Raw genomic sequence first — 23,667 nt, 5'->3', positions numbered from 1 at the left:
TCGGCAAATTTGTACAAAATCAAATTATCTTTAACATTGTCTAACACCATAAGACCCTACAGCAACTCGGTATACTTATAAATCGCTCCCAAAACAACATATTGATTAAATAGATTTTTATTATCTTAGCAAGTTTTTTAGTTATCAAAGATCTAAAATCTGGTCTTCTATTTACCTGGCTTTAACCGAAACGACTTTAGCACCAACTGGCAAATTTTCCCTAATATAAATTGGCCCATAAACGACATGGTCCCAAACTGGTGGATTATTTGCACGATCTACCACATCAATTTGAACTTCTACAGTTCTGGATAAAGGTGGATAGCCTTTATCCTGAGCCATTGCTTCTAATTTATAAGTCTCACGCTAATGGTAAATCGACAATTGGTAAGTAAAATTAAGGACCATTAAAAAAAATATTATAAGTATGTTGTTTTTTAAAAATCGTCCAGTATCCATTACATCCATCCAGCATCCACGATCACCATCAAGTCCAGCGTCCAAAGTATGCCACAAAAAGCAAAAAAGCAAAAAAAAATGACCACCATTAGTAAATCACCATTATCAAATACAAACTAAACTACAAATTTAACAAAAAAATTGACATCACTCCCCAGCAACTGGATCAGAAAACCTGAAACTTTTGGTCCTCATATTAATAAATTTCTATCTAATTCATTTTTGATTAAAATTATTGCAGACATATTCTGTCATGAAATATTTTTTTTGCATTTAATTGACCTTAAGGTATTTAAATAGTTACCAATTTTAAAGAAAGTCAAATTAATGGTAGCGTACTTACCAGGAACGTCGATGATCTTGGAGGGTAAAGGTAAAGGACAGAGTGGTAAGGGATGAAGGGCAGTGTGGTAAAAAAAACTATTTTGGTGAAAATTAGAAGTTGTTGCTTTGACGTTGCTCAAATTTTTGGTAATAATTAGATGGTGATTAAAAAAACTTCTGTACTCATTAAAATCTACCAAGGGTAACTGCAGAATTAATTTGGGCTCTAATGTTACTATTGGCTTTTCGTGAATGTAAATCCAATTTTTTTGGCACAATCGCCAAAACGTAGCCCACAAATTTCTTCTTTTCTATGAGACTATAGGCTTTTATTGATGATAAGGCACAACCACCTAAACTTACCCCAGAAGTTCAATGTAACAATTGGCTTTTGGTAAAGGTAAGTCCAATTTTTTTGGCACAATCACCAAAACGTACCCCAGAAATCTCTTCTTTTCTTTGATAATCTGAGGCTATGGGCTTTTGCTGAAGATAAGGCACAATCACCGAAATTTACCCCAGAAGTCTAATCATACTATTGGCTTTTGGTAAATGTAAATCCTATTTTTTGGCACAATCACCAAAACTTACTGTACCCAGACAGCTCTTCTTTTCTATGATAACCTGAGACTATAGACTTTTGTTAAAGATAAGGCACAATCACCCAATCTTACCCCAAAAGTCTAATGTTACTATTGGTTTTTGGTAAAGGTAAGCCTAATTTTTGGCACAATTGCCCATACGTACTCCAAAAATCTCTTATTTTCTAAGACTACTAATTTAATAGCCGTCTTCACCACTGCTCTACAGGCTGATCTAACATTTTCCTCAAATTTAACAATTAAAAATACGTTGTCCTGTCAAAATTTTCAAAAATCCTTCTCTGTTTACCATAATCCAAGAGCTTTTATAAGCCTCACCATCAATCTCGACTATTTACTTTGTCAAAAACATATAATTAACTTGTTGTGTTATTTTTTGGTAGAGGCAGGTCCAGCCGTCACGGAGATACGGAGCAAAGAGTGCAGAAAATACAAATCGAGTTTTTGAGAGAACGAAGTATTGGCTTTGAATGATCTAAAAAAACATTCAATTTGTAATGATTGAGAGAAGAGGTGATTAGTTTTTGGCAAAGACAGGTCCCACCATTTCGAAGATACAGAGCTAAATGTGCAAAAAATGGCAGTTTTTGAGTAAACTATGCGTCGAATCTAAAAAACTTTCAGCTTGTATTGACAAAACAATTGCTTTCGAGGATAAAAAATTATTCCATCTTTTTTTATTTTCCACAAAATATTTTTGTAGTTTTGGATTAAAAATTTAAAAAATTACCCAAGCTAAGCACAGTCTAAGCGCCACTCTGGTACAAATGTTTACTCAAGTGCGTTTAGACTGGAGAACTTTTCCAATTCGAATTTTGTAAAAACTCTTAAAAAATGTGAAAATGCCACCAAGCCAAGCACAGTATAAGTGAAAATGTCGCACAAAATTATTTGCAAATGCGTTTAGACTGTGACTATACGGGAGCACTTTTTCAATTTTGTGCAAATTAGGCAACTATTTTTTTTTTAAATTGAATTCGAAATGAAATGACGATTGTTAATGTAATAATTGATTTATGATTTACATTTGATTTGCTCAGATATAACAATAAGAAAGCAAAAATAATGAAAGTTACAGTATTTATAATAATATATTTGAGAACGTTTAAAATTTCTCGAATATTTTGTTACGGTACGGGAAGTTTCAGCAATTTGCCTTAAGGCACGATGCCATACACCACTAGTTACTATTTGTACCAAATGTAAAAATTATTGTTCTTGGTAAAACAAAATGAGATTGGAACTTCTTATTGGTTTTTTACCAACGAGAACCAAGAATGATATCTTATTTAGATTTTACTAGTTTCTCCATTATCATTCACCATCAATTTACGACCTCAAAAAATTTACGAGTTAAAAATATTCTTATTCCAATTAACTATTTTTAAAAAATTCGAGAAACTCAAAAAAATAGTAAAAAGACACTTTTTTTTCAAACAGTCGCCAATTTGTAAAAAAAATCATTTTTTACTCATCGCTAGTTCGGGCGATTGCGACATCATTGTAGATTAATAATCTTTTTATTTCTTTTATTTCCGATGGCTAGGAGGGCTGAAATCATGTCAAGACTAAGGTGCCAATTTTTTGAGAAACCCTACTTCTTCAGCTGCCAGTTTTTACAATTTTCAACTTTTTTATTTTTTTAGTTATTGTTTTGGATTTTAATAATGTTAATAAACAAGTGGTAGAATTGATAGTGAGAACATTTATTGCTTTCTTTTACGACACTTTAAAAATGACCTAAAATTCATAGCTCTACACTAGAATACACCCTTATCTGACAAACGAAGTTCCAAATCTCTATTACCATAAATTTTTCATCTACTTACCAGAATTGGATAAAGACTTTTACTATCAACCTTCACCATCATCTGGAGATGATGGTGCATAAGGAACTTTGTGTTACCCCAGAACTTGTTAAAACAATTTTCTATCAATCTGTCTATCAAACCAAAAAGACCTCCCAAAAATCCTACTACCATAAATCTTTTACCTACTTACCAGAATTAGACCAAGACTTTAACCACCAACCTTCACCATCTAGTAACCATTTACCTTGCTTTAACAGAAGTGACTATAGTGCCAACTGTGACATTTTCTTTCACATAAACAGGGCCGTAGGTATCAAAATCCCATCTGGGGGGTTTGTTGTTCCTGTCAACTACATCTAATTCGACATCGACATCTGCAGCTGATGGTACAGGAAGACCTTTGTCTTTTGCACGAACTCTTAGCCTATAACGCTCTCTCTGATAAAGGACAAATGTAACAAAAAAGAGAGTTTTGAGGATAAAATTGTTGGTTTCCAATTTGAGCAACGTATTCACAATTTTTTTTTTTTGAGGAACAAGTGATGGTTTTAATAGGATGGTTTTTAATAGGATATTTCAGTTTCCATTTCGTGCAAATTATTTTCCATCCCCCGGTAGCAGTGCAGGCCAAAGTTAGTGACGGAGCCGGTAGCGGGCCACATTTTGGTAAATCACATCCATAGTGCGTTTAAAACGTCGCGTTGTGAAGAAGAAAGAAAAAAAGATACGAAAAAATGTGTTATTTTTAATCATTTTGAAAAACGATCGAAATTTAAAAAAATATCGATCGATATTGTGTATTCACACCACCACCACCACCACCAGAATTAATTTTTAAGTCTCGTTTACAGTCCGAGATTCGAGTCGAAATAATAATTTAAATAAGTAATAATAAAATTATATATATACAGTGTGAATATTCAAACAATTTTTGTTATTGGCTCCTACACTATTTATAGTACACCTCTGTAGTAATAACACACTTTGTGCATTTATTTATTGAATTGGTTGTAACTTTTAAACGGTTTGTCGTATATAAATGATATATTAGGTTGTCAAATATCTCCTTCCGCTTTTTTGCTTGGTTTATAATACAAAAAGGCGGAAGGGAGATATTTGACATCCTATTATGTGGTATTATAGAAAATTTAATAATCTTTCTAAATATATATACTTTTATTTATATGTAATACTAAATTAAAGAGATATTTAGAAAAAACTAAAACGAATGTCCAAAATTTAAAATTGTTGGTTTGCATATATACATGGATATCCTATGTGATTTTTTTTATTAAAATTGTCTAAAAACTTATAAAACTAATTATGCAATATTATACAGAATTTAATACTGTTTTCCTTAGTATATAATTTTAATAAAGAGCAGTTAAAAATTTTAATAATATTAAATTGTCAAATATCTCCCTTCCGCTTTTTTGCTCTTGGTTTATAATACAAAAAGGCGGAAGGGAGATATTTGACAACCTTATATTTGACGAATTTGTGTAAAATTATATTGCTTATAATATTGTCTAATATTATGATGCCCTACAGGTTAAACTTTAAACTTTAAAATTTTAAATTTTAATACTTTAAAATTGCATTAAAAACTAATAATTGATATGGTACGCTCCATTTACTACAAACCTTAAACGATTAATATAAAAGTGGGTGCATTTATTATATCGCTTGAAATTTTTGAACCGTTTGTTTAATTTAAATCTAATATTAGATAAATTTGTGTGAAATTAAATTGTTTATATTATTGTCTAACATTGTAAGGCCCTACAGCAGCTCGGTATAATTTAAAATTGTGTTCAAGCACAAAAATTTATATGGCAAAGTCCATTTGTCACCAATCCATATATGTATAGTGCATTTATTTAGTTTATCGCCTATAACTTTTAAACAGTTTGATGTAAATAAAATATTTGGCAAATTTGTCCAAAATTAAATTGTTTATAATATTGTCTAACATCATAGCAACCTATAGCAACTCAGTCTACTCAAAAATCGCATTCAAAGACAATATGTAGTAAAAATCCACGAGTTATAATTAGCATAAATGCACCACTTTGGTAAATAATTTATAACTTTAAAACCGGTATAAATGATGTGTTAGAGAAATTTGTTTAAAATTAAATAATCTAAAAATTATATTATAGTGTCTTATATTATAGTGACCTACAACAACTCGGTATACTCAAAAATTGCCATAAAAATCAAAAGTTAGTAAAAATCCACGAGTTATATCTAGCATAAATACACCACTTTAGTAAAAAAATTATAACTTTTAAACTATTTGATTTGTATAAATGATGTGTTAGAAAAATTTGTTTAGAATTAAATAATCTATAAAAATGTCTGATATTATAAGTACCTACAGCAACTCGGTATACTCAAAAATAGCAATCAATGTCAATATGTAGTAAAAAGCCACGAGTTATATTTAGCATAAATGCACCGCTTTGGTAAAAAATTCATAACTTTTGAACCATTCACTTAGTATTAATGATGTGTTAGAGAAATTTGTTCAAAATAGAATAATCTAAAACAGTGTCTAATATTGTAAGTACCTACAGCAACTCGGTATACTCAAAAATCGAAATCAATGTCAATATGTAGTAAAAAGCCACGAGTTATATTTAGCATAAATGCACCGCTTTGGTAAAAAATTCATAACTTTTGAACCATTCACTTAGTATTAATGATGTGTTAGAGAAATTTGTTCAAAATAGAATAATCTAAAACAGTGTCTAATATTGTAAGTACCTACAGCAACTCGGTATACTCAAAAATCGCAATCAATGTCAATATGTAGTAAAAAGCCACGAGTTATATTTAGCATAAATGCACCGCTTTGGTAAAAAATTCATAACTTTAAAACCATTCACTTAGCATTAATGATGTGTTACAGAAATTTGTTCAAAATAGAATAATCTAAAAGAGTGTCTAATATTGTAAGTACCTACAGCAACTCGGTATACTCAAAAATTGCGATGGAAATCAAAATTTGGTTAGGTGAATTATAAACTTTGGTGTACTATATAAGCTAGAGCTCATTTTAAATTTTAAATTGTAATTTATATATATATATATATATATATATATATATATATATATTATATTAAATTGTTTGAATATTAAAACAAATAATAAAAATACAAATATAAAAATAAATATTAAAAGCAAAAGTTAGTGATTAGTACATTAGTATACTAAAATAAATTAAAATACAAAATGTACCTAAAGTGTTAAATATATTTTATATATATATATATATATATATATTATATATGTGTTAATATAATATTTATTAATATTAGCGTTTTTACAAAAAATCACTTTAGATACATTTAATACTAATAATAAACAAAATTATTAAAACAGGATTCAGGATATAAATTTTAAAGCAGGACTAGGAAAGGACATTATCATAAAATTAAATATATATTTTTTATATTAAAAATAATAAATAAAGAATATCAATGATTATATTAAAAAAAATTAATATAATTTATTTACTTAATTAAATTAATCACATTCAAATTAATGTAATTAAGTAAATAATTTATATTATAACATATAAATTCATTTTTAAATAAATATTATTTATATTAATAAACCAGAAAACTGATTTCTGATTTTTTGAATATTTTTTTATAAAATACTTTGTAAAATCAAACACGTAAATTTAAATTTTATAGACAAACTATCCTATTTTTTCAAAATATTACTAACACACTATCAAATTTTTCATTCAGAATCGATTTATTATTACTATTTATTATATCGAGTAATTATTTTAAAAAATATTAATTTTTTTGTTAAATCAAAAGTCTAAATTAAAATTTTCTTACTAACATTAGACCAATTAACCTATTTAATAATGTATTCTCTAATAAACTACCCAGTTTTTAGATTTAAATCGAATTTAAATTAAAATATATAAACTTTTCCTTGATTTTCTTCATATGGAGATATCGATGCTTGTATGGGAAAATAATAGACGCAAAACCTCTACGAATATTTTTAATAAATTAAAAATAAAATTATATTAATAAAATCAATTATATTAGAAACACTAACTTGAAATTTAGTCGTTATATGAGACGAATAATTCGTTAGTAAACTATTTAATTTTTAGTTTGAAATCGGAACTAAAATAAAATTTTCCTCAATTTTTCTCATATGGAGATATCGATGCTGTATGGGAAAATAATAGACGCAAAACCTCCGCGAATATTTTTAATAAATTAAAAATAAAATTATATTAATAAAATCAATTATATTATAAAGACTAACTTGAGATTGTATTCGACACATTAGACCAACAATCTATTTGTAAACTACTTAATTTTTAGTTTAACATTAAATTTTTATTTTTTTATTAATTTTTTTCGTATGGAGACTTCGATGCCGTATGAGCAAAAAATAGACGCAAAACCTCTTCAAACATTTTTAATAAAAAAAAACATAAAAAATAATTATAATTTAATTATATCAAGGATTTATACACATGGCAAGGATTCGAAAATCAAACGTAATAAAATCATCACCACATTTAAAAACTCAAGAAATTTTTTAAACATTTTTGAAAAAAGTCCTAAGTCCCTTCTTTCGGGATTCTTCTGTTTGGGCGAGGCTTAAGAAAAAATAAAAACAAACATAAAAAAATATTTATAAATAAATAATAAACGTAAAACAAAACAGTATCCAATTTAGTGTTCAGTCAGGTCTTTTACGTCAGTGGATGTACTACAGGATTTTTTTTTTTAATTGTGGCCCCAAAGTCTCAAAATTTAACAAGTTTGAGACTAGAAAAAAAGCCCCGCCCAAATTTATCGAACCTTAAAACTATTTTTGAAAACTAAAAATATTTTAAAAGGTGCATTTTGAAATCAAAACAAAACACAAGTACATATTTTTTGTATAATTTGAAAAAAAAGCATCAAATTTCCAAGCCATTTGCTTTTTGTTTTTGGGCAAATTTTTGCAAATTTATATATGTACAGACTTTTATATACACAAAATAAAATTTGAAAAAAATGTAATTTAAGGTAGGTAAATAAAATTGGAACTTAACACGCATGCAAGTTGTTTTTCATTTCGGGTTCAAAAAAAAATATCTCGGTTGTTCCTTCAAACAAAATATTCAAAAATTCAAACAAAATTTTCAGAAAACCAAAAAATCGATAAAAAATCAAAAAAAAAATATTGAACATGTCTCAAGTCGTCTTGGTAATATTGTTCACAAGATAAAAAATATTTTTTTACCAGTGTACAATATTGGTAAAAAAAATTTGTTGCAAGTCCTGGTAGTCAGTCAACATTTTTTTCATAAATATTTTCCATCGTCTAAATTTAAAAAAAATTACTTGCCCGTTTTTTTGGTTTGTAAATCCTTTTGTCAAATTTTTTTAGACACTCAAAAATACCTTGGTCATAACAATCTGCCGACAAAATATGTCTGCAATTTTTTTTTTGGCTCAAAAATTTGGTGTTGCACAGAATAAACACCAAAGAAAATATAAATATAAATTTATATATAAACATAAATTTTTATGTATATTTAATTCGTGTTTAGTCTGTGCAAAAATATAAATAAACAAAAAATTGGTCCAGACTTTGGTCCAGATGTTGCACCAAAAAGTCCTCGATCAGCATTAAAATAAAAAAACAACAATTAAATTTCAGTTTTAACAAAATTTGCATTTTTTGGAGACTATTTTGGCGACTCAAAAAATTTCTGGACCATCTTTGGCTGGTGATCTCCTCGTATAAAGCAGCATGTTAGAAAATTGGTTAATTTTTTTGGTTTTTAAAATATATTTCAAAGTTGCGACGTTTTGGGGAATTTTTGGGATCTGTGTTTTGCAAAAAATCACATCACAAAAATTCTAAAAATTTGATTTTCACCTCAAAAATAATTGGTGAAAAATTGAACACAAAAAGCTTGATCATGATAAAGAATTGATAATTAACATTTATTTTATATTTACAAATTTTTCCTTCAAGTTTCAAAATCAACTTTTTGCATCATAATTTTATTACACATGTATATGGACTTCAAAAAGCACATTATCCACATTTTTTTTAAAAAAAATTCAAAAATATTTTCAAAAATTTATCAAAAATATTTTGGTTCCATCATTTTTTTTTTTTTTTTTTTTTCAATAACTGGTGCCGTACAAATGGAAATCATTCGTTCAATATACAATATAACAAATGCATATTATGCGATTGTAAAAAAGCGAATTTTTGTATAGATCGTATTTTTAAAAATTGGTTAAATAAAAATTGATGGCAAAATCGGTGTTTTTGGATTCACCAATAGTTGGTGGATGTGAAGGAATATAGTTTTTGATTTTTGGCCGTGTAGGGTTTTTAGTAAAAATTATTAAAAACGACCAATTATGAAGTTTGTGGTCTTGATTAAAATTGGTGTCCAATTTTTGATATAGGATTTTTTGGCAAAATTAGAAAATAAAAGATGCATTTTTAAAAAAATCTAAATTTTGGTACATAATATCCAATATTTCTGGGTTTTACAAGAGAAAACTGAAATTTTGGTGCACCAATTTGCAATATTATCTTAACTACAATATCTTGAAATATTATCTTATATACACTAGATTTTTATTTTTAAAAATTGGTTAAAAGTAAAATTGGTGGATATAAAAGACTAAAGGTTTTTTTATGTTTTGGTGTGCATTGTTTTCAATGAAAAATATTAGAAATGACCAATTTTTGTATAAATTATTTAGAGGTCTTTTATAAAATTGGTGTCTAATTTTTGATGTCCAAAAGTAAGTTTGAGATTTTTTGGCAAAATTGTTAGGAATATTTTCAAAATTCTGTAACTTTTTGTACCTAAGATTTATTATTTTTGTTTTTAATTTTATTATTTGGCAGGACTATGAGAGTAAATAGAAATTTTGGTGCACCATTTTTTAAGTTTTGCAATTTTTTGAATAAAATTGGAGTTTCTGAAGTTATGGGACTTATTTATTTATTTATTTACTCCTAAGATATTTATATTTTCAGGCTTAAATTAAATATTGTCTAGAAGGATAGAAAAAAAAATTTTTGGTGCACCAATTTGCAAAGTTTGTAATTTTTTGTTTCAAATTAGAATATTTGGACTTATGGGATTTATAGCTCTTGAAATATTATCTTACATACACGAGATATTATATTTCTAGGCTTAAATTCAATATTGTCTAAGAGTATGAAAAAAAATTTAAATTTTGGTACACTAATTTGCAAAATTGAAAATTTTGGATTAAAATTTAAATATCTAAATTTATAGGACCTATGGTTCTTGAAATATTATATTTTATACACGAGATTTTATATTTCTAGACTTAAATTCTTTTTTTTTAAGAGTACGAGAAAAAATTGATACCCAGTTGCAATCTATTTGCAATTTTTGGACTTATATTGAAATACCAGACTAAAGTTTTTGCAATATTCATAATTCACATAAAAATTCGAAACCATAAAGCAAAAATTGTAAAAATTGGAGCATTTAAAAGTTCTTTTGTCCAAAATTTGTATTCTAATCAACTGTTGATCAATGTATTGTTAAAACAAATGCGTCAATTTTGAGAAAATTTGCAACAAAAGCTTTCCAAAGAATTTGTCTAAAAGTTGATCATAAAAATGTGATGTTGTTATATTCGAATCAGCCATAAAAGCTATTCCAACAATTATTGCTATAAAATCCAAAAATATTTATCAAAGTTACTAAGCAAAACATGTCATGTTATAAATTTTTTCACAATCTATTACCAAAAATCGCTAAAATCCCATCTTATGCATTTGTTAAAACACAAAAATTGGTGCTCTGCAAAAAAAACATCAAATTAGAGAATCATGAAAAAGTCATATACATACATTTTCCATAAATTTTGATAAAACACAATATAATTATTCATTAGTCCATTTTTTTACCTAATTGCAACCAAAAATCTCAATAATTGTGCTTAAAGAAACCATGAATAAATAAGCATAATGAAAATATGCTGAAATAACCATCAAAAGTCAGTTTTATCAATATATAATAGCTTAAACTAGACATAGAGTTAGTTAGGATCAATTTAGAGGGACCAATTTGTTATAATTAAGGATTTATAAGCAGTTTACCTAAGTATATAAAAAGTTAGTACAGTATTAAAAGTAAAAACACAATTTGGAGACACATTTTAGCAAAATTTGAATGTGGCTCCAAGTTGTTTACTTAGATTATACAAATACACGAGCTGATATTTTGAAGTTTGCAGCTAACATATATAAAACAAATACTACAGCTAACAACATTTGTTAAAACACTTCAAATTTAATAAATACATCCAGAATAATAACCATTTGAAGGTATACCTGTAAGTTTTACTAGTGTGGTAAGTGTAGTTGGTAAAAAAAATAGGTTGCACTTACAAAAATTTGTTTAAAATATTTTTGCTGGATTTTGCAATGTATCAGAAATATTTTGCTAAATTTTTGAAGTCATCGAAGAAAAATTATAGAATTTGCATCGTTTTGGAGTTAATTTGTCTAAAAATGGTGTTCTGTCACTGTGATCAACGTGTTTCTCAAAACAACGAGTCAAATTTATTCAAATTTGCAACAAAAGTTTGTAAAGAGCTTGTCTACTAATTTGTAATAATACGAATACATTGGTCTTGAAACCACGATGGATCTACGTGTAATTGATGGTAAAAAAACTCGAATTGAGTTCTGGCTGAAGTTTTTGTCCAAAGACCTCAAATTTGGTTTAAATATATAAGGTTTTACCGAGAATTTTTTGCTAAATTTCAAAATTATTAGAGAAACATTGAAAAATTTGCACAAACATTTTGGATCTGTTTTGCCTAGAAATGTATTCTGATCAGCTGGTGATTAACGTATTTCCCAAGCAAATGAATCAAATTTGATCAAATTTGCAACAAAAGTTTTGTAAAAGTTCGTGTAAAAAATTTTGTGATCATATGACAGCATTGGTATAAAGCACAATGGCTAATCTTGGAATTGTTGGTAAAAAGCTCCAAATAGAGTTCTAAGCTGAAGTATTTGGCCAATTGAATTCAAACTTGGTTTAAATATATAAGGTTTACCGAAATTTTTTGCTAAAATTTCAAAACTATTGAAGAAAAATTGTAGAAGTTGCAGCGTTTTGGATTTGTTTTTCAAAAATATGTGCTGATCAGCTGGTGGACAAACGTAGTTTGCAAACAAATGTGTCAAAATGACATTAAAATTTGCCAGGCAACTATTTTCTAAAGGGTTATATCCAAATGTTGATTATAATAATTTTCAAGTATTTCTAACTTTTTTGGAATTTGGATCACCCCACAATGGTAAAAAATCTTCTTGCAGGTGGTGGCGAGGGCAAAATGCCCATGGAGTTTGCTCCTGTAGTTTTCATAAATGACATCAAATTTAGCATATATATACCAGATACAATGCTCCAAAATACAAAAAATATTCATAAATATTTGACAATTTCCTTACCACAAACTTCAAATTACCAGCTCCCCAAAAAAATGTTCTACACAAAATTTTAAGTACCAAAGCGAGACAAAAATAAAATACTCACGTCAAGAGGTTTCCTCAAGACAATCCATCCACTTTCAGGTTGGATTTCCAAAGTATTCCAAATCAGCTGGATTATAAGGAGCTGATAAGGTGTAGACAATAGCACCATTGTTATCAGCGTCTTCATCTGAAGCTGACACACGAAGAATGTTGGTGCCGATTGAGGCATCTTGTTTTACATTCTCGCGACATATTTTCTGATAAAAAATAGATTGACTAACATGTTCCAAAAATTTGGTTATTTTGTCTACTTACCTGTCTGTCGAACAAAGGTGGGTTGTCGTTGACATCAGTAATTTCAACAGTGAAAGAACAAACGCCTTCCAGAGAAGGTTCACCTTGATCAGTAGCTTTGACAGTTACTGATACAAATTTACCATCATCTCCTTCACGATCGAAAACTTTGTTGGTGGAGACTTCGCCAGTTTCTTCATCAACGGTAAACTTGGTACCTTTTTGGTTAGGTTGTTGCACTATGGAGTATTTAACCTGGAGAAAAACCAGAAATTAGCCTCTGCACTAACTTAATTAACTTTCCGAAGGAAAAGTTTATGTTTTCATTAAAAAATCCGATTCGCTAATTTTATGTTTTCTCCTGGCGTTCTAAGAGACATTCTTAGCGTCAATGAGACCAACATTTGGAAAAAGTATGTGTGTGTGTGTGGACAGATTTTTTGCCGTGAATCGACGTTTTCTCAAAAACGCCTGAACCGATTTCAGAAATTTAACTATTTATTTTAAGTAAATTTTTGGTAAAATTAATCTGAATGTCACATTTGTCTCGCGAGCTTTTTCTCTCTCAACTGATTGTGGACTTTTTTAAGATTTTAGCAAATATTTGCATAATTTCGTTAGAAACTATTAAATTAATTTTATGTTGTATAAAAGGTGATAAAATCTTACGTTTTATCTTATCAATACATTTATTTATGTTCTTAGAAAATATTGGGCAAAATTAATCTGAATGTCACATTTGTCTCGCGAGCTTTTTCTCTCTCAACTGATTGTGGACCTTTTTTAGATCTTTGAAAATATTCAATTCATAAATTGAGGAAATTTGTTATGAATACCTTGGGACATTTTTGTACAATTGTAAACAGAAACAAATTATAAACAGAAATTTTTATTCCGAGCACTTTTTTTCAGTCTTCTCAGCAAAAACTAGATAAAATTTACTACATTTCCATATAATCTGTCTTATATATTCCCATACAATTTTTTAAGTAAATGAGTTTTAAACTCACTAATATATATTGTTTAAGTTTGCAATAGAATATATGGGATAATATTGTATTACTATATAGAATATATTGGAACATTTTGCTACCTTAGCTTACTAAACAAAAATATTTCAGATACTCTTTTTTCATTAGCTTGGCAGAAACTAGATAAAATTTACTAAAATTCTATATATTCTTTCTTATATATTCCCATATAAATATTTCAAATAAATAACTGAAAAATTTTGTTTCGGACACTTTTTTTAAGTTAGCTTAGGAGAAACTAAATAAAATTTACTAAGAATCCGTGCAAACAGTTACATACACTCCGATATAAAATTGCTCAATAAAATGATGAAATCGATTTTTTGTTAAATGCAATAGAAAACTCAGAACATTTTTCTACACTTATTTGAATAACTCAAAAGCTTTATACCTAGCACTCTATTTTTATTTGTTTTGCAGGAATTAAATGTAATTTACTACATATTCCTATAATCTATCACAAACACTCCTATACGAAAAATTCAAATAAATTAGGTTTAAACGACAAATGTCAAAGTTTGCAATTTGCAATATACGTAATATAAACATAGGGTTGTACTCAATTTAATTAAAAAATATTTAAAATAGTACTATAAGTCATATTTTATTAATTGACTTCATATTGTATATTGTTTTCCTAATAAATACAGTTAGGGGCTAGTTTTTGCCTAAAAATGAACGCAACCTGGATCGACGCGTCGTTCCAGGTTAACGTGCCACGCAGAATCTTGGGAAAACTTTACTTCTAATTTTACTCTTAGCTATAAAATTTTTTATGAATTAAATTATCGAATTATCAGTTTATGATGTATTACTTATTATGTAATTTAAAAAATTGAATACCTGTCCATTGACTCCTTTGTCTTCGTCAGTAGCATGCACTTTGATGACAGGGCTACCATTTGGAGCACCTTCTTCAACTTTTGGGTAATACGTTGCACAGTCTCGGAAAACTGGTTTGTTGTCGTTGACATCGGTGATGAAGACAACAACAACTGCTGTTGAAGTATGAACCGTTCTTTCACCATTTGCACAACAAGCACCATCATCCATTGCTGTCACATTTAGTTCGTACTTGTCACGATCCAGAGAAATTGCCTTACCTAGAGGATAAAAGATTAATTATCTAGGGCTTCATTGCACTGTTATTACTTCCCGTAGGGTAGTTATAGTAATGGGCCGAAAATCAAAAGTGAAAATTTTTGCATTTCTCGACGTTTTGAAGGTGTATGGCATCGTGCCTTAAGGCAAATTGTTGGAACTTCTCGTACCGTAAAGAAATATTCGAGAAATTTTAAACGTTTTCAAATATATTATTACAAATACTGTAACTTTCATTATTCTTGCTATCTTGTATGTTATATCTGAGCAAATCAAATGTATATCATAAATAAATCAATTTATCTCCAGAACATTAACAATCGTCATTTCATTTCGAATTCAATTTCAAAAAAAAAATAGTTGCCCAATTTGCAAAAAATTGAAAAAGTGCTCCCGTATAGTCACAGTCTAAACGCATTTGCGAATAATTCTGTGCGACATTTTCACTTATACTGTGCTTATGTGGCGGCATTTTCACATTTTTCAATAGTTTTTGTGATAACTATTGAAAAATGTGAAAATGTCGCCAAGCTAAGCACAATATAAGTGAAAATGTTGCACAAAATTGTTTGCAAGTGCGTTTAGACTGTGACTATAGGAGCACTTTTTCAATTTTGTGTAAATTAGGCAACTATTTTTTTGAAATTGAATTCGAAATGAAATGACGATTGTTAATTTGATTTGCTCAGATATAACAAGATAGCAAAAGTAATAAAAGTTACAGTCATTGTACTTAATTTAAAAATGGCAATTTTGGATTTAAAGACGTGATGGACAATATGATTGAATAAAGGAAACTTCAGGAAGACTTAAATAAAAAAATAAAAGTATAGAAAATTTATTAGTTATTACAAAAAATGCAATTTTTGTAGCAAAATCGATTTGCCTATTTGTTCCATATAAATGCTAGATTTTTTTAGTTTGATTTTTTTAATTTAAGCAACCTGTAAAAGTTTTAGACAATCTTATCTAATTTTTATTCGCTTCTCGTAAAATTTGTATAAAAGCGTGTAATTTTTTGCATTTAATATTTTTATATGTAGTCTGAAGTATAACATACTAAAATTGCAGTATTCTATTGCTAACGTTTTTATTGTAAGAAAATGTTGAATCAAATACTGTAAATCATTTCTATTATGTAAGTATATTGTCTGCTGTGTATCTTTGTTTCATTTTTATAATTCTTTGTAATTTTTGTATAAAAACGTTTAATTTTTTGTATTTATTATTTTTATATATAGATTGAAAAATGATATGCTAAAATTGCAACAATCTACTGCAAACGGTTTTATTGTAAGAAAATGTTGAATCAAATACTGTAAATCATTTCTATTATGTAAGTATATTGTCTGCTGTGTATCTTTGTTTCATTTTTATAATTCTTTGTAATTTTTGTATAAAAACGTTTAATTTTTTGTATTTATTATTTTTATATATAGATTGAAAAATGATATGCTAAAATTGCAACAATCTACTGCAAACGGTTTTATTGTAAGAAAATGTTGAATCAAATACTGTAAATCATTTCTATAATGTAAGTATATTGTCTGGTGTGTACCACGAGTACATCTTTGTTTCATTTTGATTATTTCTCATAATTTTTGTATAAAAATATATAAATTTTCGTATTTAATAATTTAATATATACATTGAAGAATGATATACTAAAATTGCAGTATTCTACTTAAATTAAATCTTGAAATAAATGCATTATCTTGTATGTATAACGAGTATTTGAAAACGTTTGAAATTTCTCGAATGTTTCATTACGGTACGGGAAGTTCGAGCAATTTGCCTTAAGGCTCGATGCCATACACCACTAGTTTATTACTTACCATGTAATCTGATGACACCAGTGATGTCTTCAATGACAAATTGACCAGAACTGGTACCACCTCCGACAAAACCAAAACGAACATTGTCACCATCTTTGTCACTGGCTACTACTGTAGTTACCAAAGTGTTTGGACCAGCATTTTCATCCACATTTGGGGTATAAACCTAGAAATTGGTGAAAATAGAGACAATCAATTAGATACAAGATTTCAAATATTTTTTATTCACCTGTTGAGAAAACTTAGGTTCCTCATCGTTTTTATTCTTGGTGTAAACACGAACAGTTGCTGTACCAGTTTTGGCAGGTTCACCTTTATCTTGGGCAGTCACCTAGAAAAAAAACAATTGTCGGATGTTGCCAAAGTTCATGAAAAAAACAATTGTCAGTTTTTGTTAAAATTTTGTACTAGTCCTTTCCCTTACCTGGAACTCGTAATAAGCATTATTATTATCAGCATCCAACTGTTTATTATTAGTAATGACTCCTCCAGCGTCCACAGAAAAATGTTCATCAGAAACCAAATATTCGACTTCAGCATTTGCTCCTGAATCAGCATCAGCAGCTTTTACTTTTAAGACAGATGTCCCTAAAGGAATATCTTCGTCTACATTGTGGGCTTGATAATCTGGCAACTCGAATTTAGGGGCATTATCGTTGACATCTGTTACCCTAATGGTCAGCTGAAAAAAGACATCGGGTTAGAAAAATGCTTGTAACTTTTGAACGGTTTATTTGAAGTACAAGAAATATTCGGGAGATTGGTGAAGAATTGAATTATCTGTAATGTTTCCTTATATGCCAACACTCTGCAGCAACTTCGAATGCTTTAAAATTGGCATTTTGTTGATGTAAAAAAAGTGAACCAAGAACATTTGTTTTGTATTTTGTGCATAAATCATAAACTATTTCTTTAAATTTGATGGAACCTTCAGCAAATTTGTTTAAAATTGAATGATGCATAAATTTGTTTAACCACAAAATGCCCTACAACAACTCAGTCTACTTGAAACGACTCAGTCGTGAAACAAAATCATCGTGTCGAAGTACAATTTTTGTTAAATTTCATGTAATTTTTTATTTTTTTAGTATTTTAGGAATAACTCAAACTAGTGAAGATAACTTAATAAAATATTTACAGTATTTTTAAATATGTAAATTATCTAGAAGTTTTCTAAAGACCAAAATTATTTACAACCACTTTTTGTACTCGAAAATCGATATTGAATTCGATATTGAACAACATTAAGCGCAATAACAAAAATGATATATGGAGTTATATGGAGCATCGTTGCATTATTTATATGATAATTTATAAACTTTTTAATACAGAGTTATAAAATATTCATAAAATATTTAGATAATTAAATTATCTATAAATTTGTCTCAGACCAAATTTATCTAGAATCATTTTTGATTCTTAAAAATCGACATCGAACTCAACAAATTGTCTCAATCAGTTCAAAGAATCCATCAATTGCATTTTTGCATTATTTTGTGATGCATTTTTGCATTATAAATAGTAAAAAAAGGTTAATAAAATGTTTACAGGATTTTTAGATAATTAAATTATCTACAAGTTTTTCTCAGACCAAAGTTTTCTAAAACCATTTTTCATTCTTAAAAATCGACATCGAACTCAACAAATAGCGTCAATAAGTGCTAAGAATTAACTCAATTGTGAATTTTTGCATTATTTGCAAATATTCAAGTTCATTTGCAAGTAACTTCTAAAATAGTAAAAATAGGTTAATAAAATGTTTACAGGATTTTTAGATAATTAAATTAGCTATACATTTTTCTCAGACCAAATTTATCTAGAATCATTTTTGATTTTTAAAAAATCGACATCGAACTCAACAAATTGTCTCAATCGGTGCTAAGAATCCACAAAGTGATACATTTTTTCATTATTTTCACGGTAACTTCTAAAATAGTAAATGTTTAAAGGATTTTTAGCTAACTAAATTATCTATAAATTTGTCTCAGACCAAATTTATCTAGAATCATTTTTGATTTTTAAAAATCGACATCGAACTCAACAAATTGTCTCTATCAGTACAAAGAATCCACCAAGTGATCTAAAAAATGTAAACCAAGAGCATTTTGTGCATAAATCAAAAACTATTTGATCAATTTGAATGAAACCTTCGGCAAATTTGTTTAAAATTAAACCATGTATAAATTTGTCTAAGCACAAAATGCCCTACAACAACTCAGTCTACTTCTATGCACCAATTTATAGCAGTAAAACAAAATCATCATGTTGCAGTATAATGTTGATTCAAACTCATGTAACTTCCAAACCATTCGTTCAATCTAAACAATATATCAAACAAATTTGTGCAGAATTAAATTATTAAAAACATTGTCTAATATCCCAAGGCCGTACTGCAACTCGGTATACCCATAAATCGCAAAGTTCTTACCTCGACCGATGTTGAGAAGCCTCCAGAGTCTTCAGTTGCAGTCACGACCAAAGAATAAACATGAGGTTGTCTTAGGTCTTCAAAATCCAATTCTTTGGCCAATTTTACGATGCCAGAAGTTGGCCCAATGTTAAAAGTACCTGCACCTTGGCCCTGGGCCTTTAAGGTGTACCTGATTTCACGATCTGCGAAGGATTTGGCCTTTACCGAAATTATACTGGAAAAGAGAAAAAAAATTATAAATTTTACTATTTTTTTTGCAAAAATATTGTTTTTTTTTAATTGCATTGCGTAAAATTATTTTCTAATTACCTAGAAAGTTAAATTAGAAAGTTTAGAAAGCATTTGTAAACTTTCTGGAAACTCTTTGACGTACAATGTGTGTTAGCAATTTGCATATACGTAAACTGAATAAACATACAGAGAGATGTAACGTGTATGTAAATTATATAATATTTTGGAGCTGGTTTGTTGAATTTTGATGAACAAACTGTTGTTACAAAGATAAGACTTTATAGTACATTTTGTGCTAACATTATGCGAATATAAATGCAACAGTTTAGGAGCTATAGCTCGCCAAAATTTGTACTTACTTTTCATACACAACAATTTAGGCATCACACCCTAAATTGTTGTGTATGAAAACTAAGTACAAATTTGCAAAATAAATAAAATCTTTAAAATTAATAGTTGGATTTAAATAATAAATATGTTGTTATATACACAATAATATAGTGTACATTTTATGCTCATGTTATATTATTGTACTTATTATAGTTTTAAAGCTGTAGTTCATCAAAGTTTATGTTTGTCTTGAATATAAAGTAGTACTTATTGGTAAAATTCCATAAAAAATGCATAAACTATTTTGTATCTTTATAATGCATTTTTCGATTTTGATAATTTAAGTGCTATTAAGAAGCTAATTTAACACACCATAGCTCAAAATTATGCTGATACTAAAAAATTTATATACAACAATTTTAGATCACATCCCTGATATTATAGACGATTTGCAAAACAATTTGGGATGAAACGCATTGGCAAAATAAATAAAATCTTTGAAATCAAATGTTCCATTTAAAAAATAGTTATATTTATACATACACGATACTATAGTGTACATTTTGTGCTAATATTATATTACTGTAGCTATTGTAGTTTTGAAGCTGTAGTTCATCAAATTTGATGTTACTCTTGAATATAAAGTAGTATTTATTGGTGAAATTCCATATAGGGCGCATAAACTATTTTGTATCTTTATAGTGCATAATTTGATTTTGATAATTTATATGGAGTTGAATAGCTAATTCAATACACTATAGCTCAAAATTAATCTAAATCTACATAAATATAAATATAACAATTTGAAATCACATCTCTGATATTATAAACGATTTGCAAAACAATTTGGGATAAAACGCATTTGCAAAAAAAATAAAATCTTTGAAATCAATAGTTGGATTTTAATAATAGTTATATTGTTACATACACGATACTATAATGTACATTTTATGCTAATATTGTATTATTGTAACTATTGTAGTTTTGAAGCTGTAGTTCATCAAAGTTTATGTTAGTACTGAATATAAAGTAGTACGTATTGGTGAAATTCCATATAAGATGCATAAATTATTTTGTATCTTTAGAGTGCATAATTTGATTTTGATAATTTAAATGTATTTGAATAGCTAATTCAATACACTATAACCCAAAATTACGCTAACACTATAAAAATTTATATACAACAATTTTAGATCACATCCCTGATATTACAAGAACCTTACAAAATATGGTGAGTGTATAAATTGATGTATAAGTCAAAAACTAATGCACAAAAATCAAAATTGTAAATTTTGCTGCAAAAACAAAAGTATGCTCTAAAAATGATCTGAATAAGCCAAAATCGTAAAATAAAAATTTTGGGAAATATGGACTCTCAAACTTGGGTGTCTCAAACTTAGGTAAAAAAGTTGCATTTTATTGAATTGCCTTATATATCTCAAAAACTACTAAACCGATTTCAAACTTTTTTACACCAATCAAAAGCTAAAACTTTAATCTAAAAATCATCTGTATACCCAAAAAATATATCTCAAATATTTTGGATATCACAACACCATCTTTATCAATCTTTTCTACTTACTCAGAGTCCTTCTTCTGGTTTTCAGGAATTTCAGCTTCGTAGCTCGGCATGTAAAACTGTGGCGCGCGTTTGCCTCCAACGATGCTCAATCTTTCTTCAGGGGTCGCTTGGAATCTTTTGTCATCAACTCTACCATTTTGATCTTCAGCTTTTACATACAAAACATATTCCATGTCCAGTTGAAAGGCATCTGTACCCCTACTTCGGACGACGCCTGATCTTTCATCAACCTGGGGTAAAAAAGACTCATGAGGGTAAAGGACTTTTTTTAGGTTGAGTTGATGTAACTCGTAAATGGTTTGTGCTGGGTTTATGAAATGTTAAGAAAATTTGTGTGGGATTGAATGAGTAAAAAGTTTGTCTAGTATCAAAAAGTGATAGGACGACTCTGTGTACTCCTAAACCATACCATTATATCCCATTTTTGAGTCAAACCATTATTACTACCAGGCATTTTTTCTTACCTCAAATCTACCCCCAGTTCCTGTCTCTGACTATAAAATAGTGAATATTGTGGTCAGTATCAGGATCTCTGGCTTGGAGGGTAAAAACTGGTGTATTTGGGGGTGCATTTAGTTGTACTACAGCTTGCATTGGTAAGGGCCGATTTATAAAATAAGGCGGCTCGTCATTTACATCCCTGACGTGGACTATGACTCTCTGGTTGTCCGTATCTGGAGAGAAAAAATAAATTTAATATCAGGGTAAAATATATATTTATAAAAATTAGTATTTTTTCGGAGTACTTACATCTCAATCCTAAATCAGGACGAAAAGCGTGCAAATAAATATTGGAATCAATATAATTATTTATATAATATTTAGTCTAATTATTTAGGATATATATATGTATGTGTGTGTATGTATATAGTATATGTATATATTACATTTTTATATTTTCGAGAAATATCACAAAATAAAAGTTGTCACGCAAAAGAACGATCAATCCATCATAAAAAATCATATGTGCATGATATGATGTAAAATTATTCATAAAGTTATAATACAAATAAAAAACATGACATTATGAAGTTTTTGATTTTTGCTTTTATCGCGATCTTGTAGCTAATAATATATATATATATTATATATATATATATATATATATATATATATATATATATATATAAATATTGTGTTGTGTCTAGAGCTGGAGCAAAAATAGATGTCCTAATGTTTGCTGCATGCCAGGCTTTTTTATTTTAATTATATTTGTAGGCAGATCTATTTTTTGTATATTATATATATATATATATATATATATATATATATGCCTATCGGCGAGTGCTATTTGCAAATAAATATATGAAACATAAAAAAACGTTAAGTCCAACTCACAACAGAAACTTTAATTCGAATTGTTAATTATGTAATTGTATGTAATGTAATGGTATGTAATTTTAAGGTATACCGAGTTGCTGTAGATTTTTAAAGTGTTATATAATCTTATTCACAATTTCATACCAAACAATTTTTGTAAATATTCTATATAATTTAGATCAACGATTTAAAAGTTACAAGAGATATACTAAATAATTGTCCAGCAATTCCTGATCGTAATTCAACATTAAAATTATGGTTTATTTTGAAGAGTGTTTTGCAGTATACCGAGTTGCTGTAGAGCATTAAAATGTTAAAAAGATAACTTAATTTTAAACAAATTTTCAAAATATTTCATTTACTTTAGACCGTTAGAAAGTTATGAGATATATAGTAAACAAATACACGAAAACTGATTTATATGTTAAAGTATCGATTAGCAATAAACCAAGTTGCTGTAAAAAATTATAATAATATAAAATATTATATATATATATATATATATATAATATATATATATATATATATTTATTTATTTATTTTATCATATAGCCCACAGAGCAGATCGAAAAGTACTTAAAGGTTATATTAACAAATAATTGAGTTAATGTTAAGATTATTATTAAATAATTGTTAAAAATAGTTAAATTTAGTAAGTAATTTCTAAAACTGTTCATAACCAATATCAACTAGAATAAAACTAATGAAAAAGCTCTACTTTTTTTATAAAACTAAGTAAACTTCATAATGTTAATATATTATCATTAAAATATGTTTAATAA

At 27.9% G+C, this 23,667-nt stretch overlaps 1 protein-coding gene across 1 annotated transcript in view; it reads right to left on the bottom strand.

Annotated features, from left to right (window-relative positions):
• LOC113374006 (neural-cadherin-like) overlaps window positions 1-23,667 on the bottom strand; it is a 454,794-nt gene that overhangs the window by 345,200 nt on the left and 85,927 nt on the right. The window contains 1 exon segment of the mRNA XM_026614261.1: window positions 176-366. Coding sequence (XP_026470046.1) covers window positions 176-366 — 191 coding nt within the window.

The sequence above is a fragment of the Ctenocephalides felis genome, unplaced genomic scaffold (genome assembly GCF_003426905.1).
Source record: "Ctenocephalides felis isolate EL2017-DRISC unplaced genomic scaffold, ASM342690v1 CF-g0.4_SCAFFOLD_01604, whole genome shotgun sequence".
NCBI lineage: Eukaryota > Metazoa > Arthropoda > Insecta > Siphonaptera > Pulicidae > Ctenocephalides > Ctenocephalides felis.
The sequence above is the reverse complement of the archived record's forward strand: the minus strand, read 5'-3'. Positions and strand labels throughout refer to the sequence as shown.